Below are 20,054 nucleotides of genomic sequence, written 5' to 3'. Positions count from 1 at the left end.
ATTACTTTCATGATATTGGGTGATCCGTGCATTACATGTACGGTAGGATGAAGGAAAAAATCGGCGATGTAGATCACTACCGATAAGCTAATAATCGGCCCGATTCGGAAGCTACCGATCAGATCGGTCAGTCTCTATTTTTCTCAGATATCAATCTGTATGTCGAATACCCAAAATATGGTGCCAAATACAGGTATTTAGCGTCGTTTTCTAATAAAAAATAGAAAATAAAAAGCCCCTCATCCTCGTAATTTTTAAAAACTTGGCCTAATTGATATTTTAACGTAATTGTGTCAAATTCAGAGATAACCTTGCCACTGATTAATTTGATAACCAGGCAGGTTTGGTTCACCCCAGAAGAACTACTCTGGCGGGGCTTCCTCTTTAAATATGCAAATTTTCCTGCTCGCTGCGCATGATTCTTCAAAGAATTGTTTTAATATGTTTGAAATCTGGCGATGATTGGAAGGCAGTATACACAAAATTAGTCTTCCACCACGAAAGACAGTGGCAGAAGCGCTGATAAGTGATTGAAAAATGTATGTTACATTTTATGTATGTACATAAAATGTGTACACATGAGTCTTCAATTTCCTAAGAAAGCATTTGAAACATAATTACATACAGATGCTTGTGAAATATGATTGAAATCAGACCAAACATTTAAAACCTTAAAATGTACCGTAAGGTGTTAGAATTAAGTGATTATAATAATATTGTCAACAGTCCAGCCTGTGGCCCAACACTTGTGCCGGCTAAATCAGATGTGGAGATGCAGGAGGTCGGGGTATGTGTATCACTTGCTAGTTAATGACAACTGAAGTTGAAATTTGGTTTGCAAACACAATCATATACATGTAATAGTACATGTTTACAAGTGACGTGTTGGAAGCTAAATTGTACGAATACATGACCATGAATACTGTATGTTCCAGAAGTCATGGATCGGATAGATTTCTCAATCACTTATTTTCAAATAAAGAAATGCGATTTAAGAAACACAAAAAAAGGGTGATTGTTCATACCACTTGTTCGCAAAATGGAAAAAATTACTCTATTTACATCACATCATCACATACATACATCATTATTCTTCATTTACCAATTAATATGCACAACTCCTCTCAGTTTCATTGTTCCGTTTGGCACATCACATCACATCTTTTGTCTACTTTTCTGTTTGTAAGCATAATTGGAAAAGTTAACAAAAACTAGGGGCTGTGCAACAAATGGGGAGGGCTATACTTTATGGTATAATTCCAAGGAGGCATGCAATTTTTGGCAGAATGTCAAAAGGGGTGAGGATAATTTTTGTCACACATTCATGGGGCCCTTTGAATAAATGCTCAAAAAGGCTTATGGAAAGAAGTACAGAAACTTACAATATCAAATTCTTTTGTGCTCACTATGTGTGCAGTACACCATTTAGGTTTGCAAAAGTGGGCAGGTGCAACGTAAGCATGTATGTGCAAACCAGGGGGCATGGATAATGGGGTAAGGATTTTGGGCAGGCCAAGGGTGCAAGCAGTTTTTGGCAGGTTGCATTGCAACTGTGCAACTTCATAAATCATATAAAAGGAAATGTGGATTCAACTTCAAGTTGAGTTCATCTGCAACATGATGTGTACAATCCACCTCTCTATCTCCTCTCAAAAAGCACTAACCACATGAAAATATTTACATAACCAAAATATCAACTACCATTTACCAACATTAAAAACCACTAAGAGTGCTATTCAAACGAAACTGAAGTGATTGTATATTGAGGTTTTCAATCATGCTAATTGATGTTTTTTCTCTTCACTTTACAGGAATGCAACATAAAACACGTAGCCAGTGACATGCATGGTAGTATGTGACACTAGTAAATGTGATTTTATACAGAAACACTTGCAGAAATGGATGCCTTTGTTTCTCAGATTCAGAGCCTTGATGCATCTGATATCGCCTGTATTCTGAGGCAGGTTCAAGGTGGAGAACTTACTCTTGAAGAAACACCATCAGGATCCAACCAATCTACAAGCCACTCTCAAGCTGGCTACTCAAGAGGTGTGGAGCCAATGAGAGATAGTTCTAGTATCATCAAAACAGTACAACATGCTGCAGAAACTATCGCTCAAACTGACTCTGACTCTGACCCGATCTTGTCACCGGGAAGACTCATGAGTCTCCGGCGCCGGGAAGAAATACTCTACCTCTGCAGCCCACAGATGTTCACATCCCTGTACCTCACTCCAGAACAGAACTTCAAAAGCAGATCTTTCAGGCTCGTTTGATGGGTGCGCCACGAGAGGTGGCTGAAAGAATTACTCAGAAGACAGGGTTTGGTTCTCCGCCAAGAGTGAGACCAAATATTGGGCTGAGTCGTTCATTGTCTCATCCTGTGCATCAGGAGGAAAGAACGACAGGTGAGTCAGTTCTTGGGGACGCGGATTACTTGGATGTTAATTAATAAACCCTCAGCCCTACCCAACGTAGCAAGCAGGGTTTTGCTACGACACTATAATAATATACTTTTAATAGTTGAGTAGTAGGGGAAATAGCTGGAAATAGATAAGATCCTGAACTTTCAAAAACATAGGGTCACAAAGATCCAGTTATTAGTAATGAACACCACTTGTAACCACAATGTCAGGTTGTACATTGCACCTTTTTCTTTTTTGCATGTTTTGTTGATCATAGGTGACGTTGGTAGAATGACAGAGAGACATGAATATCAGAACAAAGGCAAGAGCATAGAAGAGAAATCAATGTCTATCATGATAGATCAAGAAGTCCTTTGAGAAGGGATGAGAGAAGGCCGCCAGAGGAGAGCGAAGGTCATCAAGTGACAGGAGGCATTCTGGGGAATGGAAGTTTGATAGGTCTCCTGAAACTCAGGCTGGGGCGTCATCTATGGACAGAAGCAGTCATAAATCCTGGGACAGGGACAGAGTTGAGCATGAGAGTAGCAGTAAGAGACTTTCAAAAGAGCATGACAGGTCCAGGCTTGAGGATAGTAAAAAAAATACCTACAAGAATAGACGAAAAGCTAAGAGGGAGGAGAGAAAGAGACAAGATGATGATAGAAAGAGAGACTAGATGAGGACAGGAAGAGGCAGATAGTGACAGAAGGCAAGATGGTGACAGGAACAGACAAAGATGGTGACAGAAAGAGACAAGAAGATAACAGGAAGAGACAAGATGATGGAAATCCATCCAATGATGGCAACACAAAAAGGGAACACAAGGAAACACGAAAAGGGAAGAAGAGAAAGAAACAAGATGACAGAGATGAGAAGGAGGAGAGAAGGAGCAGCACCAGCAGCATATCAGAGGTAAATGAGAAAGTGTGCAACATGTGTGCAGGGATCAAGTTTCATAATTTATGCTGTTTTGGGGCCATGTGTTGTGTGGTCTTTATGTTATGGATAGATGGTTGATTGGCTGTCTGTCTGTCCAGTCAGCTGTCCGTTCATCCAGGCATGACCTTATATGAAGTTAACTTAATGGGTGACTCCATTTGTGTGGACGATTAAGGGCTGGGGTATGAGCGTTTGGACAGTATTTATTTTGGGACATCAGAGCACATCAGACATATCGAATTGCATTCTGAATACGAAGAATGTCATTCTGATATCAAATAATTTTGATTTTTGAAATTCGCACATTTTATGGCAAATCATTAAAAATTGATATTTTTTATTTTTAACAGTACTTGAAGTAAACTTTATAAATCTGCTGATTTATACTTAAAGTGTATGTAGGTGGGATGAAAAGCGAGATTTTCATTGAAAATTTTGACCTTTTATATAGAAAATATGGATTTTTTTCCCCAAAACACCAAAAAAAATAGGTCTTTTGGGGAAAAAAATCCATATCTTCAATATGAAAGGTCAAAATTTTCAATTGACCGTCGGCTTTTCCTCCCTGCTACATACACTTTAAGAATATATCATTAGATTTATATAATTACTTCGAGGACTGTTATATATCAAAATTTGAAAAATATCAAATTTTTATAATTTGTCATAAAATTTGTATTATATTGTGATTTTCAAAAATGAAAATTATTTGATATCAGAAAGACATGCTTCAGTATTCAGAATGCAATTGATAGGTCCGAGGTGCTCTCATGTCCCACAAAAAATACTGTCGAAAACGCATAATAAACGCTCATTTTAGATCCCAAAAGATCATGTCTTGCATAGGGGGTGTATGGATTTCAACTGGACTAGCCCAATTACCACTCAACTCTAAACTTGATATGGTGGTAGGAGTATGGTGACCTGGTGTGCTGTATAGATTTATTTCATAAATGTGATGCGAGCAAGCAAAATGAGTTTGATGTCGATCAAAATCAAAATTCAGTTTTCAATTTCATTAAATGAGCCATATTAGGGCTTCATTTTGCTCAAAACCCCATCATAATTAGACTTACAGTTCCAGAGATATGACAATTTTAGTGTTACTCGGAACAATAAAATACATATCATCTTCAATATTCCTGACATCCGACTCATTTTGCTTGAAATTAAAAAACGGAAAATATGACACAACATCCAATGGGGAGTAACACAATAGGTATAAACAAAATTAAAAACCCGACGTTCAAAAGACAAAACTTTTCTTTCTCAAGGGATAAAATCATTTTGCTTGATCACATCACAAATTTAAATATCAGGTGCCAAGATTATTATACTTGTTTTTTAAGAAAATACTTGTATTTAATTCCATCTTGAAACTGTCCAATATAAATTCATAGCACTTAAATAAGTATTAGACAGTGAATTGACCAACATTTTTTTTTTACATTCTGTAGTCATATTTTCCTACATAATTTTAATTTTTCAACATTTACAGGATTCAAACGCTAACCCCAGATATCTGCTTAGTGGCATCACACCTAACATGACCTCTGAAGATATCAGCAAGTATTTTTCCAAGTTTGGTGTCATCACAGATTTGACCCTTGCACCCAGTGAGGGCTGCGGATACATTGAATACAAGAAGGGGCATCGACACCAGCGGGCCAAAGAGAAAAAGAGGGAGGAAAAGTTATATAATCTGGATCACCTATTGTTGGGCAGTTTCATTGTCTGTACAAGAGTTGATACTACATGTAAGCAGGTAGGTGATATTCTTTAACATTTCTGAAATTTGATGATGATATTTAGGTATAAAAAGGGGGGCTCGTAGCCTTTTCCCTGGATATGCTCCCATATTTTTTAATGCTACGCACAAGCACTCTGCAATTTTCAGTATTTGATCAAGTACTTGTGTTACATCTTTGGCTTTTCGGACACACAAAAAACATTTTAAGGGAATTCATAGTAATTTTGCCAACAAAATAGATTTTGATTTTGACATCATTAAATGAAAAATTGAAGTTTAATTCAAGGAGAGAGGTGAAAATATTGAAAAAAGAAATGTCTGTTTTATCAGTGATGTTTTGAATGTAGGATTGCCAAAAATACATGTTGGTCTTAATTATTTGTCATAAAACCTGTTCATTTTCAAGAATCAGGTTGTGTTAGTGTATTCAAATACTTAGATGGCTATCACAAGTGGTTTAAACTTTATTCAGAGATGAAACTTTCAGGACATCATCAGAAATCAAGAAATGGAATATTAACGTCCAGAAGAAAAAAGTCGGCAAAAGTTCTGATTACCAACCATTGGGCTATTCCAGTTGAAATCCATGCACCTCCTTAATCTCCCACACAGGGGTGTAGATTTCAAATGGAATCACCCATTCAGGTTACTCTATTTGAAATTCACACTCCCTGTGCGTCAGAGATTAAGGCCATGTCTTCTATAGGAATGTATGGATTTCAAATGGAATAGCCCATTTCCACTGGATTTTGGTTTCTTTGACACTTAATTTGGTTATTTTGTGTTTCTGTTTAATCAGGATTCCAGCATACAAAGTGACCAGCTGAACACAAGCATAGAAGAAGTTCAAGAAATGCCTCCGTCTGTTGCAAAGGATCCTGTGGTCCACTCCCAAGTAGACAAAAGATGTGTCAGGCTTCTCTATGGAAAGCCTTGGTCAGTTCAAGATCCCAAAGAAAGCATCCGCTGCTGCAGGAAAACCAGAAGAGAAGGACCAATCTCCAGGCATTACCCAAGATGAGGATCGCAAACGAGGTGCTTCTCATGAAATAAAAGTGGTCCAACCAAAAGAGTGGCCAGGCGTTATACCAAAACTCCCATTGAAATCAGAATGGAGTCGTGGTCGTAGAAAACCATGTCAATTATGCGCGGTCTGACTACAGAAATGGTCAAATTGTCTGATTTGATACAAGAAGACTGGTTTGATACTATCGGTGAGATCGTAAGATTCATGCCGCAGATTCCAACTGTGTATACCAAGCTGAGCCGAGAGGACATGGGAGAGGTACGAGAGGAGGAGTACTTGGAAGCCGTCAAAGAAGGGAAGTTGAAGGTAGAAAGTGGGCAGAAGGAGATTCAACAGATAATGCGATTTTACGATACAAAAACTATCAAGCCGCTTGTGACAAAATGCAAAGATGTGGAGAGCTGGATCACATGCCAGGTAAAGCTAATTTGAACACTTTTAAACTTCTATTGTTTTCAGAGAATCATTTGGGATTGTCCAGTGTACATATTAAAGAGGACAAATAGTTGACCAGGCCAACTCTGGCCAGGGAGGTAGCCAATATCTATTTTTGTGCAGTATCTATTACTAGAATGTTTATTCTAGGATTTGGACAAGTGACCTTGTCCTAGATGTTTTACTACACTGGTCTGGACCTTGGTGAGTTGGATACTTTAAAGGAGGATTTTGTGATCCTAGCATCCTCTTTTTATGACAGTTTTAGTACATTCTAGATATCCATGAAAAAAGCTTATTCCCAAAATTTCAGTTGATTCCGATTTTGCATTTGCAAGTTATGCATGATTATGCATATTCCACTGCTCCATATGCTACTGTTGTAATTTCGTACTTGATACCAGAACAAAATTCAAATATGACGATATTTTTGCTAAACGAATTAATCTGCAAGAAATTTTATGTAGCCAGATGTTTCCAGCGGTATAAAAATCTCAACTTTTTTTGAGAAAAGAGGGGGGATTATCACAATTATGTTTTGCCAAAAAATTTTGAGCTTGTTGTAACACTTTATGAGTGAATCCAGATGTGTTGGTTCCTCTTTGCGGTATATTATCAATATGATATTTTATGCTGCATATATAAAATGTTCTCCTGTTTGTTTTTTTTCAATTGCAGAAGAAGCTTTTTGAAAAGTTGGATTTGGGTGAAGAATTCCAAGCTCTCAATCTGTCGGAGAAACACAAATTTGCATGTTTCCTGTGTGACGTGTGTCACAATAGTGGCGAGAACATGCAGGTAAGTACTACTAAACTATACAATAGATCTTTAGATTGATAAAGGTTCTTTTTCAGATCCAATAAAATGATACTACTCACTCAGAAATGTTTCAATTCCAATCAGGAATCTTGTTCACTCTGGTACTGGTGTTTCTAGATGTTTTTAGATCCGGCAACACTGCTGTCTGGTTTTGATGACGTCACCAAACTTTCTTGTTGCCGGGAATTTATGACCTGGTCATAAATTTTGTCCAGTCTGTAAGCCCCCTCGTCCTTGTTCATGGTGTCTTTCCCTCTACTTCTAATCCAGATTGTTTCCTTTAGCTAGCGTGTAGTTTTGTTGGATTCTTGATCAATGACCTGAGCCTCTTGATCAACGACCTGAGCCTCTTCACCATGAACAAGGACGAGGGGGCTTACAGACTGGGGAAAATTTATGACCAGGTCATAAATTCTCGGCAACAAGAAAGTTTGGTGACGTCATCAAAACCAGACAGCAGTGTTGCCGGATCTAAAAACATCTAGAAACACCAGTGCCAGAGTGAACAAGATTCCTGATAGGAATTGAGATATTTCTGAGTGATTAGTATCATTTTATTGGATCTGAAAAGAGAACCTTTATCAATTTAATGAACTATGAACGATCCTGATGAATCAATATAAAGAGTATACAATGGATTGCCTCAAATTCAGTAGTGAGGTAGGTGCGTGCCGCTAGTTGCAGTATCAAATAGCATGCGTAAAGTTAATCTTGCAGAGCATACACGCACACACACAAGAGTTTGTGAGCATGTTTACAAGGCAACCACAGAAAAGCACTGACATCAATACTGAACTTGAAGTGAACCAAAGAATAAAAGATGCTCATTCATTGATTTGTTTAAGAGCTTTGTGTTACCAAAATGGTCACAATTCTAGTTGAAATCCATACACCCCTATGGAAGACACAACCTTAATCTCCCACATAGGGAGTGTGAGTTTCAAATGGGGTTACCTGAATGGGTGACTCCAATTGAATACCTCCTGTGTGGGAGATGAAGATTGTGTCTTCCACAAGGGTTGTGTGGATTTTAACTGGAATAGCTCAGTTTGGTTTCCTCTCCTTGTGAGCTATACATAAAAGCACATGCAGTGTTGCCGATGATTGATGTATTGTACATTGTGAAACTAATTTAGACCTCCTTGCAGATGAGATCATCATAGTCACACACTTGACAGTAACATGCATATATATACCATTAGCAAAACATGTTTAAAGCATGTATGACACAACAGTGCCACATCCTATATCATCCCCAGGAAATTCACTCTCCCCATGCTCCCTCAGAAGAAAATTCAAAGGAATTTGCAAGAAACTTTCTGTTCATTATTTATCAGTTATAATTTAGAGCTGCTTCAAATATGCAATTGCGGTTTTTGTTTTTTAAGATCTTGTGATTTTGGCGGGAAATCACATACCTTTGATTCTTTTTTTTGTTGAAAATCAAGATGTGTTTTTTGGCCTACAAAATCAAGTTTTTCCAGCATGCCCAAGTTATAGTTATATGTTGTTGTTTTTTCATGTGCTCTCTCTCTCTTTTTCCTTCTCCCTCTCTCTCTCATATATAGCATTACAATCAACATGTTTCAAACACAACTCCAAGTCACAAACAGCATAGACTTAACATCTGTTGTGCACGCACTACATTAGGCAGGATGTTCATCATCAAGAATTTACAAAGAATTGCCAAAGATCACGCCGACAAGGATGGAGAACAGAAAAAGTAAGTTATATTTGGTTCAGGCCCAGTCCTGGAAATAAAGCAGGTCTGGACCATATTTTGGGCATTCACTGGTTCTTGTATCTATCCCCTGATTATTTGTAGAAATATATTTATGTGAAAACTGAACATATCTAAGACTTAATTATTTTAATAATAATAAAATTATCATTCCACAGTTTTATCGTGCTGGTAGATTGAGCAATGTTTGGGAAAGCACTTTTTATTTAGTTCTTGAGGAGCACACTGGGCAAAAAAATTGGGAGTCAACAATTCACAATTCCAATCGGTACATGTACAAGTTGTGCCCCCCCCCTTCTGAAAAACATTTGCCGCAAAACAAACCCCAATCTTTTTGAAATGCTTTGTATTTTATCATGTGACAGATGAGACCTTTGGTTTGTAAAATATTGATTGTCATTCTATCGACATGGATCTTTTTTTGCATGACGACATGTAATAACAGAGTGTCCACCATGTATATATATTACTCAATGGCATCAGAGTTTTGCAACATGCATTAACAGACAGCTATCACTCGGGTGTATTTCAAATGCAGTATGTTGTAGTACGGTGCATTGTGGCACCGCACCGCATCGCTAAGCAATTGCAGTATATTATGAATGGACCATTACGCCCAGGCCTTACAATGCCTGGACCATGAGCTAAAGTGAGCTCCTGGTCCCAAAGATGGCTCCTGGTCCTATAGTTTGTAGTGCAAAATATTGGACACACCAGGAGCCAAAGCTAGGTAACCATGGTGTAAAAAAGCCTGTGTGCCTGCTTATTAATATTAGCCTTGTTTCAGTCTTCAGATGGGTCATATGTGTATGCAACATGCCCGGCTATTTTCTAAGGTTCCGTAGAATATCAATTTGATATGATATGAAGCTGACCCAGTTATGGCGTAAAGTGCACTCAGATACTGCCAGTTCTTCAGTAAAAGTAAAATGATTTTTTTTTGCAGGTCTGCTCCCGAAGCCAATTTTTGTGATGTGTGTATGCAGACCTTTGAAGGCAAAAGAGAGAATCACAACCTGTCTAGTAAACACTGTGTAAGTTGACATCGCGCTATTCCAGATGAAATCCATACAACCTCTGTGGAACCCATGACCTTAATCTGGGACACATGGGGTGTAAAATTTCAAGTCGCTCATTTAACTAACCCTGTTTGAAATTCACACACCCTGTGTGGAAGATTAAGGTCATCTCTTGCACAGAGGGCATATGAATTTCAACTGGAAGGCCCATTAAATGTATTCCCTAATTAGAGTACCAAGATTTGAATACGTAATCTCAATGTAAAATCTTTATATCCACACTATGTTATAACAGTGCTAAACATGGTTTGTGAATATTGGGATTTAAGTATAGAAATCGAAAAGATTTTTAAAGCTAGTTCAAGAGCTTGATTTCATGCACTATGTGATATACTGCTTTCAAATACCATCTTTCAGCGTTATTACCCTATTGGGAGTGACCTTTTGCTGTCTTAATGTTAGCACTTGGCGGATAAGAGATGTTGGACTGTAGTGAAATGTCATTTACTGGACTAAATCCTTTGTTGTTACCAATTATGCATGTTACCCTTCCATCCCTCCCCTCGTTTGCCAGGAAACAAAATGAAAATTGTGTCCATCGTAAACAGCCTTATACTGATGTAATCTTTTTATGCAAATTATTCTTTCCTTGTCTGTAGTTTAACAAGACGATGAGACCAAAATGCGAAGTGTGTGACATGCTCTTTACCAATCTCAAGGATCGACTTCACCATGTGTCAAGGCCGTACCACAAAAATGTAGGCACAGTGTAGACTTATAAGCTGATCAAAATATATGATGCGATCTAGCTAAATTCAGTTTTCAATTTCATTACATGAGCCATTTTCATAGCTTTATTTTGAATTTGTTGTGCTTAAAGTCAGTTGAAACTTTTAGATAATATATATATAAATAGTTTTTAATCTGAGAGTACTCACTAGGATCCACAACATGCTCATCTATCAGGGCACTTTTCTTTAACCCCAATACAGTTACACATTCATTGAATGACCTTTGAAAATTTGGATACACAAACTCGTACTCATACTCCGCAACTTGAGGTCAAATTTTGCTCTATGATTGTTTAATTGAGGTTATGAACTATGGCATTGGGATGAAGCCATTGTGGTCCATAGTGACTATGAATAGTTTTATAATCCAAGACTTTATTATCTATAAATTGAATTTCAGACTTTACAGCGGAAGATTGAAAATGGAGACCTACCACCAGACTACAAGGATCCCATTCTTGAAGATGAAACCAATGAGGCAAAAAGCAGAGAAAGGTAGCAATGAAACAGACGATGATGATGCAGAACCTGACAAAGCTGGCATGGAAGCGGAAGACTCTTCCATTACCAAGCCTGAAGAAGAACCGCTGGAGATTGGTGATACTGATGTAGAGATGGAACAGAAGGAAGAAGGTGGAGAGAAGGGAGCAGAAGAGGACTGTGTGGTGCATTCTGAAGTGGGCAAAACCTCTAAATTAGATCAATTAATGAGAAACGATTGGTATGGTAAACTTCGGCAGATCAGAAGTTTTATGCCACAGATTCCTAGTATATGTACCCTGCTGAGCAGAGGTGATATCAGGGAGATACAACAAGAATACTTGAAAACCATCAAGGGGGGAAAGATACAAAATGGACACGATGAATATCAACAAAAAGTATTGGAGTGCAAGGTGCGCTATGTGATGAAGTGTAAGAACCGTAGCGATTGGATCAGGAGCCAGGTAAAGTTGTTATTGTGGCACTACATTGAGGTATTTGATTTGTAATACACACTCCCCTTGTGTAAGGTTTAGCTTAAGTCTTCTATACAGGGAGTATGGGACTCAAATAGAATAGGCAATTGTGTAACTTCCATTTGAAATACTCACTCCAGTGAGAATGCCACACAAGGAAAAACACACTAAACAGACGCAAAAAAGTCACAAAAGATGGCAATATCGTGTTTGACGGCCCACTGTTTTGCCGCCAAAATTTGACTCCCTAGCTTACTGAAAATTAATCAATAATATCTGCGAGCTGTATAAACGGATGTTTGACTGTCGTGCGCGGTAAAATACAAAGACGAGATTGCGTAGTTGTGCAAGTGAAATTATATAGGGTCTAACATCATCAAGTTAATATATAATCGTGTTTGGCGCCCACCTACACGCAAATAATAGAATTTTCCCATAGGGTGGGCCAAAACACGATTATATATATATAGGGTCGAACATCATCAAGTTAGGCCTATATATAATGTCGTTTTGGCGGCCCACCTACACATAAATAATAGAATATTTCCATAGGGTGGGCCGCCAAACACGATTATATATATATAGGCTTTCCAACAAGCTAAAACTAAAAATAAGTCCCCGGCCGGAGGACGAGAAAGAGGGTTTCCTTTGGGGGGGGTAAATTGCGCAGCAAAAGCGGTGTTTAGAAGAGTTTGCGGGTCTAGAACAAGCTTAAACTAGAAAGAGCGGGAACATTTTGGCGGAGACTTAAGTTTTAAAAAGGCGGAAAATTATAAAACTGAACTTGGATCATCAAGCTTAATATATAATCGTGTTTGGCGGCCCACCAACACGCAAATAATAGAATTTTGCCATAGGGTGTGCCGTGAAACACGATTATATATATAGGGTCGAACATCATCAAGTTAATATATAATCGTGTTTGGCGGCCCACCTATAAATAATTGAATATTCCCATAGGGTGGGCCGCCAAACACGATTATATATATATAGGCACTTGAACTCGCGCGACCTAAACGGAAGACCGCGGCGGGGGGACGGGGAAGAGGGCTTGCTGTGGGGATAAATTGCGCAGCAAAAGCGGGGTTTAGAAGATTTTGCGGGGCTATAACAAGCTTAAACTAGAAAGAGCGGGAACATTTTGGCGGGAAACTTAAGTTTTAAAAAGGCGGGAAAATTATAAACTGAACTTGGATCATCAAGCTTAATATATAATCGTGTTTGGCGCCCACCTACACGCAAATAATTGAATATTCCCATAGGGTGGGCCGCCAAACACGATTATATATATAGGCTTTCCAACAAGCTAAAACTAAAAACCAGTCCCGTCCGGAGGACGAAAAGAGGGTTTCCTTTGGGGGATAAATTGCGCAGCAAAAGCGGGTTTAGAAGATTTTATGGGCTATAACAAGCTTAAACTAGAAAGAGCGGGAACATTTTGGCGGGAAACTTAAGTTTTAAAAAGGCGGGAAAATTATAAAACTGAACTTGGATCATCAAGCTTAATATATAATCGTGTTTGGCGGCCCACCAACACGCAAATAATAGAATTTTCCCATAGGGTGGGCCGCCAAACACGATTATATATATAGGGTCGAACATCATCAAGCTTAATATATAATCGTGTTTGGCGGCCCACCTACACGCAAATAGTTGAATATTCCCATAGGGTGGGCCAAAACGATTATATATATATATAGGCTTTCCAACAAGCTAAAACTAAAATAAGTCCCGTCCGGAGGACGAGAAAGAGGGTTTCCTTTGGGGGATAAATTGCGCAGCAAAAGCGGGTTTAGAAGATTTTATGGGCTATAACAAGCTTAAACTAGAAAGAGCGGAACATTTTGGCGGAAACTTAAGTTTTAAAAAGGCAGGAAAATTATAAAACTGTTTATTCTATGACACTATAATATATTGTGAGATTGCTCAACAATAAACCGTTAAAAATAGGCCTATATCATGCCGTCACAAAAAACAGGCCCCTAGCATGATTAAAATAATTATAAATCAACGAATATAACTTGATTTATACTTTATTCCGTTAAGACTGTAACACAGAATATTGCTGTATGATTAAGCCAATGTAGGCTGCTTTGAAATCATTCCTAATTTTTACATTTATTCCGTTCGGTAGGTGCGGAATAAAGCAAATTAATCAACTGCGCTTGAATTATTATTACCTATAGGCCTATATCTCATACCATACCGGCACTTAATATCAGCATGATCATGTATAATCAACAAATATTTGCATATTCCGTTATTACTGTTACATGCTTTGACTTGATACCGTGTTTAAAAGTTGGGAAATGACACTGATTCGATTTATTCCGTTTAAGAATAAGACTGATAATTAAAAATGCAATTGCTTTTTTTAAATATTATTACAGACAAAATTTTGACGGAATAAATTGCATACTTTATACTATGATTTATTCCGTCATTTTATAGCCGACACGCGACAATAAAAGATTTATTATTATTATTATTATTACAGGCAATATTTTGACGGAATAAATTGCATACTTCATACTTAGGACTACTATGATTTATTCCGTTATTACTGTAACATGTTATGACTTGATCCCGTGTTTAAAAGTTGGGAAGTGACACTGATTCGATTTATTCCGTTAAAAGAATAAAACTGATAATTAAAAAAAAAACCATTTTTATATTATTAGGCCTACAGACAAAATTTTGACGGAATAAATTGCATACTTTATGCCTCGCCTACTACTATGATTTATTCCGTCATTTTATAGCCGACAAGCGACAATAACAGATTTATCTGCATAATTTTGACGGAATAAATGGCATGCCATAGTATAGGCCCTCTGGATTGCTATTTATTCCGTTAAAAACCGGTTAAAAACGCATACGTTTACAAAATGTACTGGATGATGAACCTATAACTATACGATTAAACAACGGAATAAATGCTTTTCATTTTTACCGCTCCCAATTTTGTTTTAATAGGCATAGTAGGATAGGACAATACAAGAAAGAAAATGCTCTCAAAGACAAAAGCAACACTGGCAAACTGTATTTTATTTCATTTTTTTTAATTTACTATAATTTCAACCAAGATACATTTCTAAACATTAAATATAATATCTTAACAAATTTTTTAACAAGATTATAGGACAATACAGCAAGAAAACATTAAACAATTCAAAAACATCATCATTTTTGCTATTTGCGTATAGTGCGACCAATTTTCAGTAAGCTAGGGGGTCCAACTTTGGCGCCAAAATAGTGGGCCGTGAAATACGATATTGCCCAAAAGATATAAAAACAGGCACATAAGTTTATAAAAAAGACACTCAAGATGTGTATAATAGTTTAAAAAAACACACAAGAAAATCACCCCCAGCTCACAAACACACAAGTAGGGGGGTGTTGGCATGGGTGCTTCTTTATATCTGATATCATAAATACCATACATTTACAGAGGTGTTTTTTTTTCTTATTGCAGAAGGAACTTTTAAAAGTTAAAATTGAGTGAAGAAATCCAAGCTGTCAACTTGTCAGATGAAACTGAATTCACATGTTTCTTGTGTTGCATAACTTTGAAAAGGGAAGTAAGTACATACCGATATGTGACACGATCAAGGGAAATGAATCGGATGTCGCTAATATTGATTTTGAGATATTGGCAAAGAAAGTGTTAAAATTTTTATGTGGTTTTCAGCGATTGATAATTGATGTAACTTTGCAATGAAAAGTTGAATCAACATGGGGTTTTCAGTTTCAGAAAGCTCTAAATGTCCTCTTTAGAAACATGTAAAACTCATTTTTGACCAGGGCCGACATGTGACTTATTCCCCTTGATCATGTCTCATATAAGTACCAATAGGATAGGATAACAAAAATGGCATATGTTGTTTGACTGGAATAATAATCTGATACCTCTTTTCCCATTTGAAATGTGTGGAAGATTACGGTCATGTCTTTCATAAGGAGGGTGTATGGATTTTAACCGGAATAGCCCAATGCTCCCAAGAATTTGCTTGAACTGTATTTAATGATAGAGCACTGTTCGCAAACCGTGACACCCCTTGAATAGTGAGCGAGCAAAGCCCATTGTTGGAATATCTTAATCTAAATCATCATACAGGTAGTCTTGATTCAAGCATGTATCTACCCGAAGCAATACACTGTATAATTGCATATTGCTGTGCACAAGTTATCATGTTATGGCAGTAACAGCCTTCCATACAATGAAGGCGTGGGTCCTAGCTATAAGCTTAAGATATGGTCTTGATTGACTGGCTGTAATGTAAGAGAAAGTGTTTAGCAAGACTAGTATTTGAGTCCAAGCACATAGGCCAAAAAAAAAAAGATGTTTGCTTGCCCTCAACCGACCGACCCTAATTTTGGAAATCAGAAAAAAGGTTTTTCTTTTCTTTTTACTGTACAAAAGAATACCGACCCTATCTTTGGAAATTCATGAAAAAGTTTTTTTTCTTCAAATTTTTGCATTCTGAAGATTAGATGTATTTTAGAGTTTGTGTTCGACATTTTAGTTGTTTTGTAATGTTAGGTGATTCATTTTGACACCAAAATTGTCTGATTTTTCATATTTTGAGCCTGGATTAAAACAAACAGTTAGAGTGTGCTATTAAAAAAAAGAAAGAAATCCTGACGACCGACCCAATTGTTAAAATTCATTTGAGGTCAAGCAAACAATTTTTTTATTTTGGCCATAGCCTGTGGTATTATGATATATCAATTTTTTAATTTTATTTGTTTATCTTCCCTGTCTCTGTCTTGCTGTCTATCTGTTTCTTTCATAGCACTACAATGAGCACATGAAGAGCAGACGACATAGAAATAGTATGGCTTGCGCATGCACAACATTAGGCAAGATGTTTTTTGTCAAGTATTTTCAAAAAGCATCCGAGCATTACACCTTCATGAATGAAGCAGCAAAGGATGAGGTCGTGAAGGATGAAGAGTCCACAGATGATGTTGTCAGGGATACAGAACAGAAACAGTATGTTATGCTTGTGATTTAAATTTTTTTCTTGTAAAATACAAACGTATACTTGAACCTGTAATTAAGTTCTTGTTTTTTCGGGTGGTGAAGATTTTGTTTAAATACACTAAGGGATCGGATAGCAATAATGTGTTCAATAGATATCCGTCAAAAGGCTTATTTTCAAATTTTCAGTTGATTCAGACATTCAATTTGTGAATTATGCACAATTTTATGTGTTGTAATTTCCATTTGTCGACAGATAGGAAATACAAATTTGGTCTAGGGGGACCATTTGGTCTTTACCAGTTCATTTTTATGCCATTCGGTTTGAAAAATGCACCTGCAACTTTCCAAAGAAATGGCCCAACCAAATTGTGGCCAGGTTGAGCTACATCTCTGGTATTTGATATGAAGCCCACCCAGTTAGTTATTGAACTACTGATATGGCCTGTTCTGCACTAAAAATAAAATGGGATTCTTTTTTAGGTCTGCTCTTGGATTTCCCAAAGCTCTTTGTCCTGTGTGTATGCAGCAATATGAAGGCTTATGGCATGATCACCGGAAATCTTTGGAACACCGGGTAAGGATGTATTAGTGGTTTCACTTTCAATTAGCCCCCTAAGCACTACCTGTCGATCTAACATTGCCTCTGATTGGTTAATTACATGATATCTTCATTTTAATCACCAATAAGAATGGAGCTTTGAAAATAATTCACCCGCAATTTTTTGTGTGGTGAAATTAATTCTAACAATGTTGCTGATTGGTCCAATTGATAATGAAAATTTCTTTTTGACCAATCGGCAGGTAGTTCTCATGGGGTTCAAATAATGACTCATAAAATGTGGATGGATGAAAGGCAGAGAAGATATCTGACACTTCCCATAATGCATTTCTCTCATTTTAATTTTCTGTACTGTCGGTAGTGACAAAAAGTACCTCAATGAACAGAGAACATCCAGATCTAAAAAAATCAAGTGTCATTTGATAAAATGAAGTGATTATCATGTTACAAAGGATTCTGGGAAGGGTAAGATATTTTCTGCACCTGAAAGTGTTCATGCAAAATTATTTCATCAATCCAAATAAGTTATATGCATGCATCATGGAAATATGCACAGAATTTTGGAGCTGGTCAGCATGGTGTCATTTGATAAACTGAAGTGATTATCCCGGTGATTATCATGTTGCAAAGGATTCTGGGAAGGGTAAGATATTTTCTCCACCTGAAAGTGTTCATGCAAAATTATTTCATCAATCCAAATAAGCTATAGGCAGGCATCGTGCAAATATGCACAGAATTTTGGTCGATCCTTCATGTAATTATTTCGTGTAAGCTAATCCTAACCCTAACCCCAATCCTAACCCTAATCCTAACCCTAACCTTAACCCACCATAACCCTCACCCTAATCCTAACCCTAATCCTAACCCTAATCCTAACCCTAATCCTAACCCTAATCCTAACCCTAATCTTAACCCTAACCCTAATCCTAACCCTAATCCTAACCTTAACCCTAACCCTAATTTCGTGTATAATTACATGAAGGAGTAACCAGAATTTTGGAGCTGGTCAGCATGATATATGTGTTAATGCCACTAAACACATTGGTGGGGGTAGGTATGGTAACCTCATGTGCTGTATAATTTTGTATCAAGTTATCTGCATATTTATGAATACTAATGAGCTTATTTGCATATTTTGCATGGAATTCCATTATCCACTCTAAAATTTACACGCAGTAACTGATTAACTTATTATCACGTCTATTGATGTATTGTTTTGTGTAAAGTTATTTGCATATAATGTGGTTCTTTTCATATTCTTTGTATTTATAAACCTTTGTTGTAAGGCCACATTAATTATGCACTATGTACATGTAATTCTAGTTTGCAGAATTTTAAAGCATTTTTGCCATGTAACATTTCAATTTTGTGTGTGTGTAGATCGGTATAGAGAAACTACCGAAATGTGAATTGTGTGACTTCAAGTTCAAACATGTCAAAGAATTACTTCACCATATTTCAAGGCAGTACCACAAAAATGTGAGTAAAAATGCAAATTAAAAAATATTTTTGTTTCCCATAGCAGCCATGCTTTTCCTTTCTTCTTATCATAATACTAATTATGGCGTGTCCGTCCGTCTGTCCGTCCGCGCGCTATCGCGTTGGTGTGGTTCCCGTTCGCGCTGTGCACTATCGTGTGCTATCGCGGAGTACAGTGCGCGCATCGGAAAGCATTACAGTGTGACTAACATGCACTAACAGGTGCATCTCATCGGACCAATAGGCATATTTCTCCCGATTGATTTCATTACTTTAGTAACGGCCTATATCCACGTCCAGATACTAATTTCGGGTCCTCCAATGTGGTAGCAGGACAGGGCTTGGAAGAAGCGAATGATGGGTTTCCAGATTATGGGTAGGCCTACCTAACTACCGAAGTAGGCCTAAGCATCACAGCTACAAAACAAAGGGAGTTGTTCATAGTAGTTATAAGGTCAGGGCAGGTATATGGGTAACAGGTGTTGGGTAATTAGAAATAGGCCTATCAGGAGAACCACCCCACCCCGAGAACCGCGAAATCGAGTTACATATAATTTACTGTCCAACCAGTGTGGAGAACTGCAGATTGGCCCGTCTTTCACTGCACACACATGCATTTATGACCCTCAAACGCAAAAAGTAAACATTTTTAAAATTGCTCTCATTTGTTTAATATTTAAAATAGAATAATACAACTAAAAAGGGATTAAATCAAATAGAAAAAACAGTTGAAATCAGATGAGTATTTTTGCATTAGCGATATTTCAAAGTCTTTTTTGACCCCATACTTTGCGGACGACCTATTTTTTGCTAGTGGCTTCCCTTTTTTTTAGTCAAAATGGTGCTTTATATGGCAAAAGAAAAATATATGTATGGACTATAAATGATTATTTTTGTAAATTATACAAGTACAGACTTCAATGCATTAAATACTGAAAACGTGAAAGTATTTTTTTTCTCAAAAATTGTATCACTAATTATGGTTCCCGTGGTCAAAAATATTATATGTGGTATCAAAATAAAGCTTGTTCACTCGTCTACAAGATCCATTAAAAAAATCTCTGTCAATCACCCATGTGTAATTTTTCTTCCACTAATTATACCATGTCGCCCTGTTGTTTTCAATGAGCAACACAGCTAAAAATCA

The 20,054-nt window shown here is 37.2% G+C and overlaps 2 protein-coding genes across 3 annotated transcripts in view; both read left to right on the top strand.

Moving 5' to 3' along the window:
- Positions 1-3,144: 3,144 nt before the first annotated feature.
- On the top strand, positions 3,145-11,864 carry LOC140138188 (uncharacterized). Its single transcript, XM_072160110.1, has 8 exons — positions 3,145-3,317; positions 4,843-5,109; positions 5,894-6,538; positions 7,235-7,354; positions 8,944-9,098; positions 10,063-10,150; positions 10,795-10,893; positions 11,327-11,864. The coding sequence occupies exons 3-8, from the start codon at positions 6,230-6,232 to the stop codon at positions 11,423-11,425; spliced, it is 870 nt and encodes a 289-aa protein (XP_072016211.1). The 5' UTR covers positions 3,145-3,317; positions 4,843-5,109; positions 5,894-6,229; the 3' UTR covers positions 11,426-11,864.
- Positions 11,865-15,354: 3,490 nt separating this feature from the next.
- The window catches only part of LOC140136940 (uncharacterized), a 32,201-nt gene continuing 27,501 nt past the window's right edge, over positions 15,355-20,054 (top strand). For both annotated transcript variants that reach the window (XM_072158592.1, XM_072158591.1), the window contains exons 1-4: positions 15,355-15,463; positions 16,679-16,878; positions 17,350-17,443; positions 18,809-18,907. In XM_072158592.1, the coding sequence (XP_072014693.1) occupies positions 16,694-16,878; positions 17,350-17,443; positions 18,809-18,907 (378 nt within the window). In that variant the 5' untranslated portion in view covers positions 15,355-15,463; positions 16,679-16,693. The remainder of the gene's footprint in view (positions 15,464-16,678; positions 16,879-17,349; positions 17,444-18,808; positions 18,908-20,054) is intronic.

Source organism: Amphiura filiformis, chromosome 17 (assembly GCF_039555335.1).
Source record: "Amphiura filiformis chromosome 17, Afil_fr2py, whole genome shotgun sequence".
NCBI classification, from domain to species: Eukaryota; Metazoa; Echinodermata; class Ophiuroidea; order Amphilepidida; family Amphiuridae; genus Amphiura; species Amphiura filiformis.
This window is presented reverse-complemented; position numbering and strand designations above follow the sequence as displayed.